The sequence below is a fragment of the Mustela putorius genome, unplaced genomic scaffold, assembly GCF_011764305.1.
Source record: "Mustela putorius furo isolate JIRA1106 unplaced genomic scaffold, ASM1176430v1.1 tig00000196_pilon_pilon_pilon, whole genome shotgun sequence".
Lineage (NCBI taxonomy): Eukaryota > Metazoa > Chordata > Mammalia > Carnivora > Mustelidae > Mustela > Mustela putorius.
The window spans coordinates 15,039,862-15,059,801 of NW_025421310.1; the positions used below are offsets into that span (position 1 = coordinate 15,039,862).

Here is a 19,940-nt window from a genome sequence, read left to right on the forward strand (position 1 = left end):
TGGGTTGGAGGGAACTGCTGTGGGGGAGGTGTAAAACATCTGGGTTGGAAACTTCTGAGCTCTTGCCAGGTGCAGAGGAAATATTTGGCTTTGGTGAAGTCGATATTTTAGGAAAAAATCCTGGCCAACTGACTCCAGACCAATTTCCCCATAAGTCACACCAACAGAGATCCAGGCTAGCTAGCCCTGCCCAAATCCTACATAAGAACACACATGTCTGCACAGCCCCCTACTAGAGGTAGTGTTTCCCAGGGTGGGAGTACTGGCTGCCAGGCTCGGAGGAGGTTGTTTGTGTGTCAGTTAGACAAGAGGTCGGCAAACTTTTACTGTAAGGGGCCAGATGGTCCTTTCCTATTTTAGGCTTGGTGGGCCATACGGTCTCTGCTGCGACTACTCAGATCTGCAGTTCTGTGCTGCAGACAGGCTTTAAATGATGCTGCAAGTGACAGAGACCCAAAATAAGGGTGATTTAAACACGACAGAGGCTTATTTCTCTCTTACGTGGTAGTACACAAGCGGATAGTCTAGGGCTGATGTGATGACTTTGCCCCCTGAAGTCATCGTGGTTCTAGAGACCCATGGTCAAGGGACCCAGGCTTTTGCTGTCTTGCAACTGTGCCAGCCCATATCTTGCTCACATGGTCCAAGGTGGTCGGATACCATGTCCACACTCCAGGCAGGAAGTTAGAGGAAAAGGCATGTCTCTTTCTGAAGCTTGAGAACTCTACCCAGAATTTAGCCAGAACTTGGTTACAGGGCAACACCTAGCTGCAAGGGACCCTGGGAGATAGAGAGTTTGTAGCTGCCATGTACCTAGATAAAAACTGGGAGACCGCTGTCTGTCTCTATCGTATCTGTCTCAGCCATGGGTTTTAAAAGCGTCCATTGGTTCAGATAGAGTCTGTGATTTTTATATTCAGGGCGTCAACCTTTGTTTCTAAGTGGGGGCAGGGCAGGTAATCCAAAGTCCTGACCACACTCAGCACTGGCCCAGTGGGACTCGGCCTAGGGTTAGGCTTTTCAAGAGCTGAAAATAGGATTTTAATGGGAGCTCTTCCAATGCTGGCCAAATACAACAGGAAACAGAAGGTATCTCTGTTTGATTTCAAATCAGATTCCCAGCAGGGTCAGGCCAGCTCTGACCTGAGCTTCCCCCTCCCTGTGCCCTTTTGTTTTATTTATTTTGAAGAGAGAGAGAGAGCATGCACATGAAGAAGGGGCAGAGGGAGACTGAGAATCTGAAGCAGGCTCCATGCTCAGTGCAGAGCCTGTAACTGAGCTGGAATCAAGAGTCCGACTCTTAACCAACTGAGCCATGCAGGCATCCCCTCCCTGTACCCTTCTTACATTTTTGGGGAATTCCTACTCAAAAGCCAGAGTTCCTTGTTTAGACATTTTAATATAGATCTCTTTTTTTTAGATACTCTTTGTTTTATTCATGTCATCTCACCTACTCATATAGAAAATATTTCATGACCAGAATGGTCCATAAAATTATTTAAGTGAGCAACAGATTACTGGTGGGGGGGGTCGGAGCCCCAATCCCTCCAATACCATGGCTCCTCCATGAGTGGGAAAGACTGACGGGGTGGGAGAAGACAAGGACTTGATTGCAACCCCCACATGACTTAGAGTACAGCCCCCAACTTTGCTATCCCCTCCCCAAAGGCCCAAGTCGCTCCACGTCTGGGACCCTTCTGATGACATTACAGCCCTGCAACACCTCACCTTCCCTGCTCACATATTCCCCCCCCCCCCATCCAGGCACACATCCAAGGGAATTTGCTCCTATAGCTCACGCCATCCATCTGGGAAGAATTAAAGGTGATTACACTATCTGCAGCTAGTTGTGGTTTCAAACTATTTAATTGGGAATGAGGGAGATACAAATAACACTTTTCCTTTTGGCTTCTTTTTTTTTTTTCTTTCTTTTTTTTAAACAAAAGATTTCATTAATTCCACTATATCCCTGAAGGCCTTTGCATCCTCCAAAGACTGAAGCTGTAGATGAGCATCTTCTGGTTCCTACGCATCAGGAGTCCTTGGCCTGTCCAGAGAGGGAAAGCAATCTTTCCAAGGCCCCCATCCTGTATCAGAGGTGGGTTCTAGCAGCCAATGAACCCCCCCGCACTGTCCTAGGGAGGGCTTAGCCCTCACTCAGAGCTCTCCCCGAGCATGCCGGATATAGTGTTGATGCAGCCCAGCTTCCTGGGCAAAGTCCTGACCACACTCAGTGCAGGCAAAAGGGCCAGGAGGGGTGCGGATCTCATGCGCCTGGCGGTGCCGCCTCAGAGAAGCAGCCTGCCCAAAGGTCTTGCCACAGTCAGGGCAGGGGAATGTAGGCTGGGCCATGGTGGGCGCCACTGGCGTGGAGGGCCTTGCGGCTGGACCGTGGCTACGCTGATGGGCGATCAGGGCCTTGGAGGAGGGGAAGGAGCGGGCGCAGGTGAAGCAGATGAAGAGGGCCCCCTGCAGCTTCTGGGCCACGAAATCCGCTGGGTGCTCCCGCTTCATGTGACGCTCCTGGAACTTGGAATCGGCGAAGGTGATGAGGCAGCGGGTGCACTGCGGGGCCCCCAGGTGGCCTGAGGGACGTGGGGAGAGGTCGGGGGGAAGCCAGCAAAAGTCACCAGGACCTCTCCCAAGCCCCAGAGTCATGCCAACAATTCACACTCAGGGCTTACTACGGGCCAGACTATGCCAGGGCTGGACAGTGGCACAGGCAAACTATTACAGGACCTGTTTTATGGGTGAACAGGCTGAGGCTCAGAAAGGCTAGGCAACTTGCCTACAGTCATGAGGCCGGGAAATGAAATGGAGTCGGGACTAGAACCCAGGGAACCTGCTTTTCCAGCAGAGCCACGTGATTAGAGCACAGCCTCTGGAGCCAGACTGCCCGGCACTGAATCCCAGACCTCCCACTTCCTAGGCGAGTACGACAGTGTCCTCGTCTGGAAAGTGGGGTCATAACCGTCATCAGTATGGTTATAACTGACCAGCACGGTTATAACTACCTCACTGGGTTGTTGGAAGGAGTGAATAAACTAATTCATAGAAAGTGCTTAGAACAGTGCTACACAGTGGTTTGCGATTATTTGTACTGAGAGAAAAGCAGCTTGACAGCCGGGGGCTGGCCTGGCGCTCCCAGCTAGGCCTTGGTGGTCTCTTGTTGAACATAAGCAGCTTCACACAACCTTGTCAGACAAGGCCATGGTGTGACTGAGATGAACCACGTCAAGACCATGCCAGAATAACGTCTGAACACAGACAAAACACGAACGTTGTCCAAGCCACAAAAAAGACCAAAACCGCGCCCCCATCTTGGCTCCTAGGAGTGGCTGCTGCTGCTCCATTAATTCGCAGCTTGAGCCTATGTACGCCCCCTCCTAGATAAGACTTCACCAACCTATCTTTGGTCCCTGCTTATTGGCAGCATCTAATCCCAAGCAAAACCCTTCCTCGAACCTTCCGCAAACCACCTAAGATAAATCCTTTCTAACACTGAGATGCCCCCACAGCACCACAGATGCGCATGGGCGATTCCTCAAAGAGCAATGAACTCATTCAACTGTAGGTGTGTTCCCATTGGTCTTTGGCTGGAGGGCCTTGACATTGGTGCTCTCATCCTCACGATAACCTCTGCCTCAGTTCCCTTACCTGATAGCATCTGCTGGATAGCATTACCTGAGGGAATTTCCTAGGGACTGCCAGGAGGATTGAGATAAGGAAGGCTGCACTCCTACAAAGCGCCCACAAGCATCATAAGCATTCAGTAGAGACTGTGGCTATCGTGGTATGTAAAACTGGCTACCTCTGTTAACAGCTGACCTTCCCTTTCCCTGCCACTAATCCCCAGTACAGCCATGTCACCTGAGTAGTGGCACCCTCTTTTGACAGAGTAACCCAAGCCCAAGTCGCACTGAAAGTCTGGGGCAGAGTTGGAACTGGAACCTTAGGGCTCCTCATAGTGCCCAACCTTTCCCATTCACATCTCCCACCCCAAGCCTCTCTGGATGCCACTCTGTTCCTGTGAACTGTGGCCCACTCGAACTGACATGGACAGAGCAGGGTGAGTACATCTGAGCAGAGTAAGGGTAAGGGTGGAGAGTGGCAGTTCCTGGTAGGGCAGCTTAGAAGCCATTTATCATAGTCCCTTCCCGCAGGCAAGTCCTTGTAAAGCCTGGGACACTGAAATGCTGTAGATATCCTTAGAGCTAGCGTCAGCTCCAGCACCCCACCCTCTGGCCAGCAGCACTCACAGATGTCGCCTCCTGGACTGCGGGTACTTCTCTCCTTAGACGAATCCTGGGGCTCCATGTTCCCTTCAGGACGCGGGTCCTCCATAGTGACTGGGATCCCTCTGGTCAAGACAGTAGCACGCAGGACAGAATAGTAAATCGAGTGAAGTCGCTCATCTTTTGACAGCATTACAGGGCCCGCTAATCCCGTGACCTCTGACAGGCTCTCCTTGCCCCCATAAGATGCCATCCTCTTGAACTCTAACCCGATGGAGCTGTTCCCTAGGGAAGCTTCGACCCTCCCTAAAGATTCGACTCCCTAGATAGGTGACACCCCTTAGAGCCTTCTCACCTGATTGAGACCTGTGGTCTCCTACATCAAACTACCTCCCTGAACTCGGGGCACGGAACCCTTGAGCTTTGACACCAGCCTCACCCCCGTCTCCCACGTGTCTTAAGGTCGGTGGTGGTATCCAGACTTTAGCCCGCCTCTTCCCGGGAGGCATCTTTCTCTGACATCCTGTAACCCTCGTTCCACCCAGGGCCCCCGCCTCCCATGTGCGCCTTGAGCCTCCCAGTCCCGCTGCCCCAAGCACTGCCCTCGGTTCCCTCCTCCCGAGGCGGGGAGCCCAGGCCTCCGCTTTTCTCCAGACGACAGAGGGCTGCCTTTCGTTGCGCCTGTCAGTCGCTCGTGATAGCGCCGCCACTCGGAGGGAAGCGGGGTAGGGCCCACCGAGTCTCAAGGTTCCAGTGGCTTGCTTCCACGCCCTTTCGCCTGATGAGCCTCTCGAAGCCCAGGCCCGGGATGCTATCCGGCAGTGATGCAGTCACGCCAACCGGGCCCTCAGAGGAACGGTAGGGGTCCTTCTCTGCCCGGGGGTGCGTTATGATGACGTCTCCTGCCGCCCGTGCCTTACAGACCTCTGCTTCTGGCGCAGCTGTGGCTTGGCGGTCCTGGCGCGCAGGCGCTTTGACTCCCTCATTGTTCCGAGCCCGGCCGCAGCGGGAGCTGAGGAGTGGGACTACGTCGAGGGTTCTGCGCAGGCGCAGTGAAGGGCTGTAGCCCGGAGGTCACGCTTCCAAGACACACCCCCTCCTTAAAAGAGTGACGTCAGGTTAGAGCCCCGGGAACGTGTCCGGACGTCCCCAAATCCCGACCCTCTAACCTCTCCGGCCTCCGTCCGTCCGACCCGAGGGGCGGGGCTTCTCAGCGGAGGATCTGTCGCCGCCAACTGTGCTCTTCGGTTGTGCCGGCGGTTTGCTCGGTTAGTGATTTGGAAGGGAGGGTTGGGGGATAAAAGCATCCATGTCCCTGGGGAGGAAGGGGCTGGAGGCCAGATTTCTGAGATTTTGAAACAGAGAAAAATGTATCCAGAAAGAGGACGGCCAAAGCGCGCGAATCCCTGGGGAATAGGTAGGGCGTGGGTGCCGGACTTTTCCCTGGGAATGACATCCAAGAAGGGAAGGGGATGGGGTGAAGGGCTGAAGTCTTTGACCAGAACTGGATGACTAGGAAAGAAAAAGGCTCAGCGCTCCCTGACCCGGGTGTGCCCCACCCCCTTGCTTTCCAGGTATGCCGCCGCCACGGGGTGACGTGACCGCCTTGTTCCTCGGGCCTCCGGGCTGTGGCAAGTCCGCGCTGATCGCAGCGGTTTGCGACGGGAATGTGGAGACGATAGAGATTCCCGAGGGACGGCCGGACTCGGGGATCCCCAGCCTGCGAGCTGCGGGCCCTGGCCTCTTCCTGGGAGAGCTGAGCTGTCCGCCCGCGGAGCCAGGGCCCTGGGCGGCGGAGGCCAATGTGCTAGTATTGGTGCTGCCCGGCCCCGAGGGAAACGGGGAACCCTTGGCCCCAGCTCTGGGAGAGGCAGCGCGGGCCGCTCTGGCCCGAGGGACCCCGCTGCTGGCTGTACGGAACCTCCGTCCTGGAGATTCGGAAAATGAAGCCCAGGCTCGGGATCGGACAACGGCCCTGCTGAACAGCACAGGGTTGGAGGCCGCAACTCTCTTCGTGCTGCCGGCTGAATGCAGCAGCAGAGATGGCTGCAAGGAATTGGAGCGCCTGCGGGTGGCGCTGCGGAGCCAGGCGGAGGTGCTGCAAAGGTAAGAGAGGAGGGTTGGAGGCCTGATCCTTTAGATTTCGTACGCAGAAAATGTTCTTTGAGATCCGCGAGACCCCCCAGCCCCATGGACAGGATAGCTGCTGGGGACCCTGCTCTCTTGTCCAGGTCCCACCCCTCAGCGCAGTGTTTGAGGTCATCGAGGCTCCACCCCAAGCCCAAGCTCAGTGCCGGACCCTCTCCCCACTTCTAAGCCCCGTCCCTCTCAAGGGTCAGCTATAGGTTCCGACCGGTCCTCCAGCTTCAGCCTCCTGCCAGCGTTCTGAGATCAAAAGCTTTGCCCCAGTGTGGATCGTAGGAGAGGCCAGAGTCTAACGCCCAAATACTGGCTCCCAGCAAAAGTTTGAAGGAGGGCTCACTCAGCGCAAAAGCTTGTGATGCCCGCAAAGATTTTACCCTAAGATTCACACATCTTCTTTGTTCTCCAGCTACACCAGTCATTGTAAAGCCACACCTTCAGAAAGCCTTATTATTTCTGAGTTTACTCCCCCACTTCCTTTCTCTAATCCCATCTCATTTCTGTGCCCATTTGCTGGCTACCTCCTGCATTTTTTCCCCGAGCCCCTGGCCACCTATTTCATAGAAGTCAGATGAGGCTCAGTATGCATCTTTTTTCTTCTAGCCACATCTCCTTCCTTGGTAAGCACTGGTAGGTGAGACTTTTCCCCTTCATTGGCCCTAATTCCCCTCCTTACGGCCTTGTCTCAGTAAAGAGTGCCCTGGGTGACCTTGCTCCCGTCAGGATGTGCTTGACCTTCCTTTAGTCCACAATTCAGTTGCAAGTCTGTCTTTACCTGAGCCCGACCATCTGGGAGTTTTACTTGGCCTTTCTTAACCCTGCAGGTCCCTTGGGAAAGCCCCACCCCTCCAAAGACTGAATCCCAGAGAGTATTTAGCAGGTACCCACTTTTAGGCTTTGTTGGAAACCTGACCTCAACCAACACGCCCCGTCCGATTTTAAGCCCTGGTTTCTGTATGCTATACCAGTAGTCTGGCCCCTCCCTCTCCTGATCCTCCTTCCTTCTGGGATCATTCGGGAAATTGTCTTTATCATCCTAACCTAGTCGTGCCTGTAGCACAACCCTCTAGTGTTTAAACCCTCTTCTGCCCTTTACCCTCCCTTTTCCTGTTCCCTCAGGCTCCTTCCACCGGTTCAGGATGGCTTCGAGGTCCTAGGTGCGGCCGAGCTGGAGGCTGTGCGTGAGGCCTTTGAGACCGGTGGCCTGGAGGCGGCGCTGTCGTGGGTCCGCGCTGGCCTGGAGCGGCTGGGCAGCGCACGGCTGGACCTGGCTGTGGCGGGCAAGACTGATGTCAGCCTTGTGCTGAACATGCTGCTCGGGTTGGATCCCAGTGACCCAGAGGACGAGCCTGTTTTCACGCCCCCGGGGCCCACGCCCTACCCGGCCCCAGAGCGTCCCAACGTGGTGCTCTGGAACGTGCCTCTGGGCTCCGCGGGCACTGCTGCCGCCCCCCATCCGACCCACTACGATGCCCTCATCCTCGTCACCACGGGGGCCCCCACTGAGGAGGACTGGGCTCAGGTTCGGCCCTTCCTGCTGCCAGATGCGCCGCTGGTCTGCGTGCGAACAGATGGTGAGGGCGAGGATCCAGAGTACCTGGAGGAAGAGGAAAAGGCAGAGAAGGCCGGCTCCGAGAGCTTGGAGAACGCAGGCGGAGAAGGGTTGAAGAATGCATACAGTGAGGGAAGGGAGAAACGAGGCACTGGGTTGCAGAAAGGTAGCGGGGAAGAATCCGATAAAGCAGAAGGCGGGGAAGGCTCAGAGAAAGGCAGTGAGAGTTTGACCCATGTTGGCGGCGGCGGGAAGAAATCGGGCAGCGGGGACTCAGAGCGCGCGGCCGCACTGAGCCCAGAGGATGAAACGTGGGAGGTGCTGGAGGAGGCACCGCCGCCTGTGTTCCCCCTGCGGCCTGGGGGCCTCCCCGGGCTCTGCGAGTGGCTGCGGCGCGCGCTGCCCCCGGCCCAGGCGGGGGCGCTGCTGCTGGCGCTGCCCCCCGCGTCTCCCCACGGGGCTCGGCTGAAGGCTGCGGCCCTGCGGGCGGGGGCGTGGCGGCCGGCTCTGCTAGCTAGCCTGGCGGCGGCGGCGGCACCGGTCCCAGGGCTCGGCTGGGCTTGCGACGTGGCGCTGCTGCGGGGTCAGCTGGCGGAGTGGCGGCGGGCGCTGGGGCTGGAACCCGCGGCACTGGCTCGACGGGAGCGCGCGCTAGGTCTGACTCCCGGGGAGCTGGCAGAGCGGACGCGATTCCCGGGCCCGGTGACCCGCGCTGAGGTGGAGGCGCGGCTGGGCGCATGGGCCGGCGAGGGCACTGCGGGGGGCGCGGCGCTGGGCGCCTTGTCCTTCCTGTGGCCCGCGGGCGGTGCGGCGGCCACCGGCGGCCTGGGTTACCGCGCCGCGCACGGCGTCCTGCTGCAGGCCCTCAACGAGATGCAGGCCGATGCAGAGGCCGTGTTGGCACCCCATGGGCCAGCGCAGTGAGGGGTGGGATGAGGGTCGGGGCTTCCGGGGTGCTCAGCGTCCCTGCTGCTTGGCTCCGCCAGGGGCTGAGGACTCCCAAGTCCTGGTTAGAGGGAGGGGGGCGGAATTGGGAGTCCCGAATCTGGCATGGGAATGTCTGGGCCTCGGAGGTAACGGAGCTGGGGGCTGCCACTCAGAATCTTGAGTGCCTGAAGGGGACGAGGGCTCTAGGACTACTGATTGGGCTCTGTGACTTGTAGTCCCCTGAATTTATGGCTCCTGGAGGGGAAAGGAGTCTGGGGGAGAGAACTGATTTCCCTGGGGACCACAGGGCATGGCACCAGAATGTGTCCTGAACCTGAGGGGTTGTATCTTGGTTTCCAGGGGGAGTAGAAACTGGATCTGTTTGGTCCTCTAGTCCTGGGAGGGGCCGGGGGGAGAGGTGAAAGCCCTGATTTCTGCTGAGGAGGGTCTCCATCATTCTGGAGATTCCAGTATGAAGGAAGGAGTCTGGGTACCCAAGGGAGTGGGAATCCTTGGAACTGCTGAGCCACTTGGGGATGTAGGAGTTGGGCTTCTCAGAGGCAGTGGGCCTGCATCCAGCCTCCTAGTTCCTCAAGAGGCAGTGGCTTTGAACCTTCATTGGGGTGGACCTTGGTCTCATTTGTGGGTGGTGGGAGGTCTCCATCTACAGGAGCGAGCAGGAGACTGCAGAAGAGCTGGAGAACCTTTGGTCCACTTTGGGGAACAGAGAGATGTCTAATACTTGCTGCACCAGGGGCCTGATGACCTCGATTCCTTCCCCAGCTGTTGTGGACAGTCCCACAAAAAAAGAGGGGAGGAGGCAAGAGGTCTGGGCATGGTGGGCCCTGGGGGCAGCCCGAGACCAGGAATGAGACCTTCTGGGTGTGGGAAGGCAGGAACCCATACCCCAGAGATATCTCCCACAAATCCCTTACAGATTTGGACCCTGGCTGTTGCCTCTCTTTGTGTGAGTTTGGGAGGGCTATGACTGCCCCCGTTTTATAGGTGCTGAGTGATTTAGGGGATCTTGGTGAGTCTGTTCCTTTGTCCCTCTGCTTCCTTAGTGGTTTCTCTTTTTGGTCTTGATGTCTTCTGTCATTAAGCCTAATCCTTTCTGGTCTTGGTATTTTATACTCCTGCCTTTTTTGGAAAAGCAGCTGTCGTGCTGCACTTATCCAGACATTTCGGTGTTGGCTACCTCAGGTGTCACCAAGAGGCTCTACTGGTGTACACACAGTGCTGCAGAGGACAAGAGACCCACAGAACAGCTAGGGAATATTCCAGACCGTGGGAGTGTGCCATGAGTGAAGCAAAGGCAGAAGCCACAGTGCCTGGAATGTTCCAGACTGCCAACTATAGGTAGAAAAGATGTCACAGGTCACAGAATTCTTCAATGTCAAAAAACAGAAAGGGGGGACCCGAAAGGCAATGAAGTTGAACCTCTTTTATGAGAGATGGGGAGAGCAAAGCCCAGGGAGGACAGGCTCTAGGCCTAACAGCACACAGCAAGGTCCTGTGTGGTCTGGCCCCTGCCTGTTCACATTCCCTATGCCCACCCTGTCCTCCAACCAGCCTGATCTTCCTTCTGATGCCTGGGTAGGCCACCTTGGATCCTACCGCAGGACCTTTGCATTTACTGTTCATTCTGCCTAGAATGCTCTGCCCCCCAGATCTTCCCATGACAGGTTCCTCCTTGTCAAGCAGGTCTAAGCTCACATGTCCCCTCAGAGAGGCTTTCGGTGACCAGTGTAACTGAAGTACCTCACACGTCACCATTATTCATCTCAGCCCGTCAGTGTTTCCCTTGTAGCAATTATTACTGTCAATAATTACCTTATTTATTTATTTACCTATTTAATAGCTATGATCCTGTGACTGGTCTTGTTCTCTGCTGTACCCCAGCATCTAGAAGAGTGCCTGGTACACATGATTAGTAATTATTCAGTATTAGTAAATACCAAATTCATGAGCAGACTGGAACTTAGATTGTCAGCCTCTGGCCACAAGATGGGAAATGAGTGAGGTGGGAGAAACAAGCATCTGATGGGAGAGGAGCCCCTGTCAGAGGTCAGGGGATCTGGGAGGCAAGCAAGGCTTCGCCACTGGCACTCTTGGTGGCTTGGACCAGTGCCTTATTTTCCCACCTGTGAAATGAAAGGGCTGGATAAAAACCGTAAACTCTTCCAAGATCCTATTTTCTTTGACAGCAGGAGACAAGGGTGACTCTCTAAGTGGCAGATACCTGCCAGATGGTACCCCCGTGTCCAGCTTGAACCCTTGCCGCTGGCACAGTTTGTCCCCTCAGTTGAGAATGGCTGAGGTGGGAGAAAGCATTTGGCTCAATACTGAACAGCATCACACTGTCCTCGAAGGCCTTTCGGGCTTCAGGGAAAGGTGTTTGCCTGTATCTGTAATACCCAGTCCACCATGGTCTGCCTCCCAGTCCAGCTCGCCAGCCGCAGGGAGATGGGAGAGGTGCCCAGTAGTGCTGTCTGACAAACGGAATGGGAGCCACATCTGTAACTGGAAATGTCCCAGCAGCCAAATTACAAAGGTAAAAGGAAACGGTGAAGCTAGTTGCGTCTTCCTTAACCTAGTATATCCGAAATATTAATTCAACCTGTAATCAATCAAGAAGAGAATGAGATATTTTACACATAGTGTACCTCTCATTCAGATGATAAATGCTCATCAGAAATACCTCTATTTAACTTCCCGAAAATTCGTCAGTGGAGAAAACTGATTCCTCTACCCAAGCTGTCCCAATTATATTGACCAGTTTCCCAATAACTGCGGTGTGTATCAGTTTTTAATTAAAAGTGAATAAAGTTTAAAACTCCATTTCCCAGTTAACACTAACCATGTTCCCAGGGCTCGGTGGCCACCTGTGATGTGTGGCTAGAGCACTGGAGAGCAAAGACCCAGAACGCTTCCATTACCACAGGAAATCCTATTGGTGTCGCTCTAGGGTTAGACAGTCCTGACATTGGGGTAACCTTGGGCAAGTCGCTCAGCAAGTGGCATCTACCTCACAGGGTCATTGTGAGAAGAGTGTATGTATGTACTTATGTACATGCATATTTTCTCTCTCACACACGTGTGCACACACATCAGCATCCTGTAGCCCTCCAGAGAAGCCTGCCCTCTGGGCAGCTCAGCCATAAGTCTTGTTGCCTGTGCCGGGTGGTACCCAGACAACTCTGGTCTGGTCACCTCTGTCTCACGCCCATGCCTGCTCACAGAGTGCCCTCCTCTCTTTCTCTCACTTTCACACCATCTCCAATTTGGTCTTCCCTGGGACCTCTGTGCCGTGCTTCCCTGCTCCAAATTCCCTTTGCCGTCATGCCAGTGGGACTCGTGCTGGGGATCATATCTGAGAAAGCAAGACCCGATTTTGTTTGCCTCTGTCTGTATTGGGGAGTGCTCATTGTGTTTCTGTTGGTGTGTATCGACACTAGGGTGTTGTAACTAATTTGGGGGTGGGGTGGTTGCCTTTTAAATTATGACTTTTGATGACAGGCATCTTGTTGCTAGTGAGGTATCCGACTCTGGGAGCATCCAAGCAGAAAGACTAAGTACGACTCCCTTGAGAACTGATTGCTGGCTGCCGTCAGGGTGTGTCGACATCATACTTCCAGGCTGGAAGACCCTCGAGGGGCAAGAATTCAAGGAAATGAATGCTAAGTCTTAGCCCATTGCCAGAAGCGGAAGTGGAAGAGACAATCTTATCACTGGAGCTGAGTTTCATACATTTCAAGATAATGAAGAGACTTGTATGCACTGGGGTGGGGATCCGGGGAGGGCTAGTTAAGGGTATAGTTGGCCTGTGGTGCTGTTTGAGGGAGTGAATAAAAAGGAGTAGAAATCCCACTGTGTCTCTTCTTTGGGGGCTTGAAGGGAAAGGAAGATGCTTGAGATTTTGCTTAGTCTGGGGAAGGAAGGGGCTGGAGGTAGTACTGGGTCTGAAGGAGAAAGAGACCAAGGGTGGGGACTCCTGGGTCCTGGGAGAGGAAAGCTGGATGGTGAGGGTCTGTATGGGAAAGAACCCTTGACCTGGAATTCAGAGACTCCTGAGAGTGTATGTGGGGGGGGGCAGGGGGTAGACACAGGTGGAAAAGTGACACTTAGACCTTGGGGGTTGTGATAGTAAAGCATTCCAGGGCTGGAAGCAGCTTAGCCCATTAATTCCTCTCTCTGTTCTTCGAGAGTCCCGACTGACTCTTGACCTGGCTGCATGATTTGTCTGGCCGCAGGACCAACAAACAGCAAACACCACCCAAGTAGACACTTGAAAAGTGCTCACACATTAGGGCTTCCTCTCTCGCTGCCCTTGGAACCCGTGCCATGCCAAGAAGTCCAGGCTAACCTGCTGGGTGAGTAGAGGCATGTGGCCCAGTCACTCTTCACACCCCAAGCTACAGCCAGCGAACCCTCCAAAACAGCTGCCTCGCTGACAAGCTGAACCCTGCAGCAGAGCCAGCTGGATGATCTCAGACCAAACTGTGGAGGGCAGAATCCCAAGCTAAATGAAAGGGGGTCCATTGTTCTAAGCCACTAAGTTTGGGAGTGGTTACAGAAAGATACAGTCAAAGATAACAGGCTTGTTCCCTCTCTGTGATGTGATGATTAAAATCTTTGGCTCCACCACCGTGTAGTTGCATGAACTCCAATGTAACATCCCTCCTCTGAGCCTCAGGTTCTTCTGAAAAGAGGACAGAATCACAGTGCCTATCACCCCGGGAGCTGGGACGATAAAACAAGAACTCTTCGCTAGGAGGCCCTGGCAGCCATTCCTGCTGCTTACTAAACAAAACAAGTCCATGGTCGAGGTCACGAAGTCTCAGAGCAGAGCAGCACTTCCCAGCCCGCCCCCTCCCACTCCGTGGGGTTTGGGGGACCATCCAACTAGCTCCATCCCATGAGTTTCATCTAGTCACTTCTGGGTCCCAGCATCTAATCACCCACATGAGGCTTCCCTGTGCTTTCCTGTACCTGGCAATGTTCGAGTTGGTGGGTGCTCCGCGGTTATGGTGAGCAGGACACCCTGTGAACAGTGCTACACGTAGGGTGAAGGAAGAATCGACTACTTATGAGTGGGGACTCGTTCAGCATATGCCGCTCTTGATGTTGACTTTGACCATGTAACTTGACTCCGTGGAATGTTAGCACCCCGGACCTCAGCAGGGGCATTTAATGCACTTGGGCTCTGTGTGCCTGTGATCAGCCATAAGAACACTAGCCTGGGAGCCACTGATTCCATGAACTTGAATCCTCTTCCCAGATAGGAGCCCAACCAACTAATGCAGAGTCAGCCACCCACAAACCCTCAGAAAGAATGCTTGTTGCAATGCTCAGTTTGGGGATGGTTTGTTACACAGCGTTACTGCGACAGTAGTTGACTAATACAACGTTGTTGCCTTCAACCACTGAGATTAGGGACTTGCTTGTCATGGTAGCATAATCTGGTGGAGGCCAGTGTTTAACACCTTCATTAAGTAGCAGCAAATAAGATGATTACTACTCATGGACATATCATCTCTAGAACCAACATTGTCTGACAGGTGCTAGGCAGCACATTAAGTGCTTTTTCAGTTTTCTTTCATTTGACCCAATGACCGAATAAGTCGTAACTATTAACTATCCACATTTTGCAGACAGGAAAAGAAGCAAAAAGAGGGAAAGGTTCATCTGGAGAGGTGATCATGGACTCTGGCATGTGCCCCTTCCTAGTGGTTTGACCCAAGGGAAGTGACCCACAATCTCTGCCTCAGTTTGTTCATCTGTAACATGGGGATAATAATACCCACTTCAGAGAGCTGTTGGGATTCTGAGGTACAGCATGGAGAACGGTCTGCACAGCAGCAGCCCGGCATGGAGCACTCCTTTAATAAATGCTAGGGTCTTCTCTCCCTTCCTTGCAAAGAGGAGGTTCCCGAGGGTTAAGTCCCCCGCTTCCTGCACCCTACCTTTCTGAGATGCGACACGTCACAAGAACTCAGGCTTGCTTGGTTAACCTGTTTAATGTATAGGCACATGGGGAGTTGGAGGCTGGGGACACATGGAGACCCCAAGCCACATATTCCTCAGTTCTTCACTCCACCCTGCCAGGAGGCTGGGGTGCTGGAAGGCAGTCGGCTCGGCGGAGGAAGTAGATATAAGAGGCTGAAGGCACCTGGGCCCCGGCTTTGGCATAGCAGGCACTCTCGGTAGCACAGCCCCGAGTGGCAAATTTGGGGTTGATGAGACCTGGGAAAGGGGGGATTTCAGAGTGGAGTCAGCCCCTAACCTCTTCTTCCTCACCACCCAGGGGGCTTTCCCGCCACTACCCCGCTTTCATGCCCCACTCCACATGCCCTCCCCCAGATCCCCAGAGCCACCATCTCCCCTAGAACCTGGCAGTATGGGCCTCCAGTTCTGGGGCCCTGTCCCCTTGTCTAGAGATCCAGGTTCGCCTCACCAGCCTGCACGTTGCCAGCGAAGTAGACACAGTGGGTTTCCTGGCCAACACAGCGAGCTGACTGGGTTCCCGGACATGTCTCCTGAAAGGGCGCCACACAGGCTGGGCACTGGAGGCCATTCTCCGTCCGATTATTCTGGGGAGCTGGGGATGAGGGTGGAAGGTAAGGGGCAAGGGGGATGATGAAAGCCTTCCCTCACCTCACAGCAACCCCTGGGGGAACATGGGCTGCGAAGGGACGCTGCCTCCATGGGTAAGGAAACTGAGGGGTGAGGGTCAGAGGCAGGTGGGGGCGCACACTGCGGGCCCTGGGGGTGGGCTGGAAGCTAGTGCTGTCGTGGCTGTGCTGGCACTCACGGGGCACTGAGCCCTGGTTGCAGCCGTCACTCTGGCAGCAGCGGGTGTTGGACACCATGTAGTCCTTGGGGCCCATCGTGGTGGACACGAATCCCGAGTAGCAGTCACTGTACTTCATGCAGGCCTTGTAGGTGTTCAGTGAGTGGCGGCCCTCTGAAGGATGGGGAACAGGAAGGGAGGGCTCAGGCGCCAGCTGACCCCGTTCTAGCATGGACCCCAGCCAGGGGCAGGAGGTTTGCCCAGTCCTGCACTTCCCACACCCTGCAACTGCCTAGGGAGGTCTCTTCTAGCGTCCCAAAGCCATGCCCCTTTATCTGCCTGGGGTATGGTCTAGAGTAGTTTATGGCCCCATTGCCATAGCCCCCGATCTGCCTTGATGGTCTCTTGAAGCTCCCCATTGCCAAGCCTAGGAGCCTGCCTGACAGGCCCACTCTCATCTTCCAAAGGTCCTACCTATGGCTACCGCCATGCTTGTGTGAAATGGTGTCTCCCAGTCTTCTCCACCTTCCCCTGCAGCTTCTGAATGCCTTCCAGCAAACCCTGGGAGAAGCCCCTACCCAACACCATATCCTCTAAGGTGGTCTCTTGCGGCCCCCACGTCTTGGTTGCAGTGGTCTCTTCCAGTCTCCCCTGCCTCCCTCCTCCCCACCAACTGGTGGTCTCTTCCAACCCAATCCAAGGATTTTCCTCAACCCCCCCCCCACAAGGTGCTTTTTCCCATCTTCCTCTCCCTGGCTCGAAGGATTAGAATCTCCTGGGGTGGCCTCTTCAAGCCCTTCCGGTCCTTTCACCCGCCTGCCAATGCCTGCTGAGTGGGTAGGGCAGCTTGCAATCCTCTATCCCACCCTCCTTACATACCCTCTCTGGTAGGTGTGGTTTCTTCCTACAATCCAGGTGGCCCTCAGCCCCTGACACCACTTTCACACCTGCCCCATCATTCCTCCTCTTGTGCCTAACGAATGGTCTTTTTCTGCTTTGAATGAAAAACCCCGCGCCCTCCCCATCCGTGGTCTCTCCATCGCTCCCCTAGTCCTCCATCCTTTCTCAAGTCTTGGGTGGTCCCTTCCATTGAAGTCACACCCTCCTCTCCCATGTCACCCACCTGCCTCCCCATCTCCATTTACTTCTCTTCACGATGATTTGCTTCATACTTCAGCGTTATCTTTCCGCTCCTACCTGGTGTGGTCCCTTTTATGTCTCTCTCTCGATCTCAGTGTCTCAGTATCTCCTTCTCCTGTCAAGAATGGTCCCTTCCTGGGTGCCTGGGTGGCTCAGTGGGTTAAGCCTCTGCCTTTGGCTCAGGTCATGATCTCAGGGTCCTGGGATCGAGTCTCGCATCAAGCTCTCTGCTCAGCAGGGAGCCTGCATCCCTCTCTCTCTCTGCCTGCCTCTCTGCTACTTGTGTTCTCTGTCTGTCAAATAAATAAATATAATCTTAAAAAAAAAAAAAGAATGGTCCCTTCCAGCCCGCACCACCCCACCATCCCCAGGGCGGGGGGGGGGCGCGGAGGGGGCTCCTCCTTCTGTTTTGGATGATTCCTCCCTCTCACCCTAAATGGTCAACCTGGTCACATTCTTCCCAACCCACTGTCTTCTATTCTTCCCTTCCCCCGGGTCTACCTCCCGGCTGTTACATTCTACCGCTCACCTGTTCTGTTTCCCCATGTCTTTTTCTTTCCTCGCTTCCTCCCGCCTGACAAAGTCTCGACATCTGCCCCCACCCCCGCCCCCCACCCCATCTAACATTTTGAAGAGTATCCTTTCCCGAAATCCCTGAGAACAATGGCTTCTGTCCTCCCATTGAATTCACTTCCTTCCACTCACTACCTCAAGATCGTCTTTCCCTCTTCCTCCCACATGAGCGCCGTGATGATCCCTCCCTTGGCGCGGAGCTAAATTCACCCGTGAAGGCACTACCACCTCCCCAGCGGGGGACGTCAGGTCCTCCTCGTACTTGTGCACGACTCCCCGACGATGACCACGCATGCGTCCTGGCCGGCCTCGCAGACCTTCATTTTCCCGCTGCAAGTGGGCCCCGAGCCCCTGCACACTTCACAGCTCAGCGGGCACCCTGCAGTGTGGAGAGCCAGGCCGTCAACATGAGGGGCGTGGCCAGCGGACCAGAGTGCGACTTCAGAGTTCAAAGGGAGATGGGGCAAAAGGGGCCGGATTTGGAGTCCTGAGGGAGGAGGGACAGGTGTCTCCCTAATTGTTCATGGGTGGAGCACTGACGGCTGTCCAGAGAACTGTCCAGTGCTCTGGCTGGGACGCGGTGGTGAAGCCAGCAAAGCTGCTTCCAGGGGCGGGAAGCGACTCCACCAGAGAGCCTGTTTACCTAATTACAAGGTTGGGGACTTGGGACGCTAGGGTCCTCTGAGAAGGCTCGGGGACAGGGAGGGGTCCTGGCGAAGGTTTCCATGGGCTTTTGTGAAGCTTCAGGTCCAGCTGTTTCTTTCTTTCTCTCTTTTTAAAAAAGATTTTATTTATTTATTTGACAGAGACACCGCAAGAGAAGGAATTCAAGCAGGAACAGTGGGAGAGGGAGAAGCAGGCTTCCCTGCTGATCAGGGAGCCCAATGTGGGGCTTGATCCCAGGACCCTGGGATCCTGACCTGAGCTGAAGGCATATGCTTAACAACTGAGCCACCCAGGCTCCCCATGGTCCAGCTGTTTATTGGACATGAGAACAGGTGTAGGTCTTGGGAATGGTAGGAGCTCAGGCAGGGGAATCTGAGGCTGGGGTCTTCATCCCAGATCAAGAAGGGAGAGTCAAGACGAGGAAGGCAGAGTGGATGGACTCCTTGGTCCTAAGAGAGGAGGCAACGGGGGCCCAGACACCTGGGTCCTGGGGAAGGTGGAGCTTGTCTGAATTCCCGCATCTAAAGGAAGGGGGGCTGGAGTCTGAATTCTAGAATCCAGGGAGAAATGAAATCTTTTCTCCCCCATGCTGCCCACCCCCCAGCTTTTTTGCCCCCTTTCTAGTCATGCTGTCGTCCAATTCCTAGAATTCATGTCTTGTTTTGAGAATTTGCTTGGGGAAAAGAGGATTCAGAGCCCACCAAGCTCCCCCCTTTCTCAGGGATCAAGTCCCATGAGCTTTTGAGCTTTTCTTCCTTTGGGGCCCCAGGCTTTCTCTTCCTTTACTCTCTGCCTACACCTAGATCTGAATTCTCAGGACACCACCTCTTTCCCTCTCCAGGACCTTGCTGAGTGCTCTCTCACGGTCCTCATGGTCCAGACCCCTTGTCACTTACCCAGACCCAGGAGGGTGCAGAGCAGTGTAAAGGCCAGCAGGAAGGTCACGGGTTTCACGGGAGTCCTCATGGTGAGTGAACCTGTAGTCCCAGGTCCCCAGCCCTTATAGGAAGCTGAGGAGGGGCGGGTCTGGATCCACCTTCACCCTGGGGTGAGAAATAGCTGAGGTCAGATCTCAGGGCAGGCCTTTGTGGCTCTGGGTTGAGGATATGGGACCAGAATCCAAAAGGGGCATGGGCATCTCATGCTCAGCCACCTGCTCTGCAGGGACCCCAGGACTCTAGGCTTCTAGACGCCTCTTCCATCAAGGCCCAGAAAGTCACTTCTCTGTTTTCTGGCCTGAAGTCCAAGGTCAGAGTCAGGTCACTTGATTCCCTGTAGGTGTAGGGTGGCTGCTAGGACTGAGATCCCCTCTCTCTTCTCTCTCTTTCCAAGGAGGCACCCAGCGTGGGTGGGGCCCTATTTGGGAGCGCCCAGCATGTCCAGGCTCGTTCTGCGGGGGATTAGGCGCCCTGTCTCTCTTCCTCCTTCGTGCGCTTGGCTATATTCCCTGTTCTGTGTTTGGGCTGTCCCCAGCTCCAACCCCGCCTGGGGCTGCACCTTTGGGTCTCACGGGGACCGAACTGAGGGATGCCTGTCAACAGGCAGGGGAGGGCGTGGTAGGAGACAGATGCCCACAGGTCACATACTGGGAAACTGAGGCATCGGAGAAAGCATTATAGCTTGGGTGTATCTGGTTTGGATGCATACTTTGGGTCTTACTTAGGTCTTTGATCCACTCTTTCTTAGCCTCAGGCATAACCCTGGAGAGATCGGATATTTTGTTCGCGTGTGCATGACTGTGGGGGTAGCGGGGAAGAGTGTTAACAGTAGGAACCGCTGGAAAGGATACTGTAGCGGTATGCACGAGGCTCCCTAGGAAAAAACCAGTCAGGTCTGCGTGCTCCTAAGGCTTCAGTTTGGGCGGTGACTGCATCGTCCAATGAGAATGGCGAATTTTTTCTAGGGGCCAATC

At 54.8% G+C, this 19,940-nt stretch overlaps 3 protein-coding genes across 7 annotated transcripts; 1 reads left to right on the forward strand and 2 right to left on the reverse strand.

The window, feature by feature from the left end:
* Window positions 1-1,847: 1,847 nt before the first annotated feature.
* On the reverse strand, window positions 1,848-5,270 carry ZNF576 (zinc finger protein 576). 3 transcript variants are annotated; one of them, XM_013063967.2, is made up of 3 exons: window positions 5,160-5,270; window positions 4,260-4,360; window positions 1,848-2,585 (listed from the first exon to the last, which is right to left on the reverse strand). In XM_013063967.2, exons 1-3 carry the CDS (start codon window positions 5,219-5,221, stop codon window positions 2,158-2,160), a joined length of 591 nt encoding a protein of 196 aa, XP_012919421.1. In that variant the 5' UTR covers window positions 5,222-5,270; the 3' UTR covers window positions 1,848-2,157. The 3 variants fall into 3 exon arrangements, with proteins under 3 accessions (XP_012919421.1, XP_044933147.1, XP_004767759.1); XM_045077212.1 differs by lacking the exon at window positions 5,160-5,270 and adding an exon at window positions 4,675-4,744 and having other exon boundaries at window positions 1,848-2,529; XM_004767702.3 differs by lacking the exon at window positions 5,160-5,270 and having other exon boundaries at window positions 4,260-4,488.
* IRGQ (immunity related GTPase Q) lies at window positions 5,227-11,697 on the forward strand. 3 transcript variants are annotated; one of them, XM_045077211.1, is made up of 3 exons: window positions 5,227-5,353; window positions 5,810-6,341; window positions 7,497-11,697. In XM_045077211.1, the coding sequence occupies exons 2-3, from the start codon at window positions 5,812-5,814 to the stop codon at window positions 8,851-8,853; spliced, it is 1,887 nt and encodes a 628-aa protein (XP_044933146.1). In that variant the 5' UTR covers window positions 5,227-5,353; window positions 5,810-5,811; the 3' UTR covers window positions 8,854-11,697. The 3 variants fall into 3 exon arrangements, with proteins under 3 accessions (XP_044933146.1, XP_004767758.1, XP_004767757.1); XM_004767701.3 differs by lacking the exon at window positions 5,227-5,353 and adding an exon at window positions 5,364-5,503; XM_004767700.3 differs by lacking the exon at window positions 5,227-5,353 and adding an exon at window positions 5,514-5,652.
* Window positions 11,698-14,857: 3,160 nt separating this feature from the next.
* LOC101693993 (phospholipase A2 inhibitor and LY6/PLAUR domain containing) lies at window positions 14,858-19,401 on the reverse strand. The gene is made up of 6 exons (XM_004767704.3): window positions 19,182-19,401; window positions 18,925-19,071; window positions 17,625-17,741; window positions 15,671-15,823; window positions 15,314-15,457; window positions 14,858-15,102 (listed from the first exon to the last, which is right to left on the reverse strand). The coding sequence occupies exons 2-6, from the start codon at window positions 18,992-18,994 to the stop codon at window positions 14,948-14,950; spliced, it is 639 nt and encodes a 212-aa protein (XP_004767761.1). The 5' UTR covers window positions 18,995-19,071; window positions 19,182-19,401; the 3' UTR covers window positions 14,858-14,947.
* Window positions 19,402-19,940: the final 539 nt, after the last annotated feature.

Excerpts from the sequence above, each read along its gene's own strand:
- ZNF576 (XM_004767702.3), bottom strand. The coding sequence starts at position 4,488 with ATGGCATCTTATGGGGGCAAGGAGAGCCTGTCAGAGGTCACGGGATTA. Across the intron at positions 2,586-4,259 it reads CAGTCCAGGAGGCGACATCT|GCCACCTGGGGGCCCCGCAG; the intron begins GTGAGTGCTGCT and ends CACGTCCCTCAG.
- LOC101693993 (XM_004767704.3), bottom strand. The coding sequence starts at position 18,994 with ATGAGGACTCCCGTGAAACCCGTGACCTTCCTGCTGGCCTTTACACTG. Across the intron at positions 15,824-17,624 it reads CGTCGGGGAGTCGTGCACAA|AGGGCCGCCACTCACTGAAC; the intron begins GTACGAGGAGGA and ends CCCATCCTTCAG. Across the intron at positions 15,103-15,313 it reads CGCTGGCAACGTGCAGGCTG|GTCTCATCAACCCCAAATTT; the intron begins GTGAGGCGAACC and ends CCCCTTTCCCAG.
- IRGQ (XM_004767700.3), top strand. The coding sequence starts at position 5,604 with ATGTATCCAGAAAGAGGACGGCCAAAGCGCGCGAATCCCTGGGGAATA. Across the intron at positions 5,653-5,809 it reads CGCGAATCCCTGGGGAATAG|GTATGCCGCCGCCACGGGGT; the intron begins GTAGGGCGTGGG and ends CTTGCTTTCCAG. Across the intron at positions 6,342-7,496 it reads CAGGCGGAGGTGCTGCAAAG|GCTCCTTCCACCGGTTCAGG; the intron begins GTAAGAGAGGAG and ends CTGTTCCCTCAG.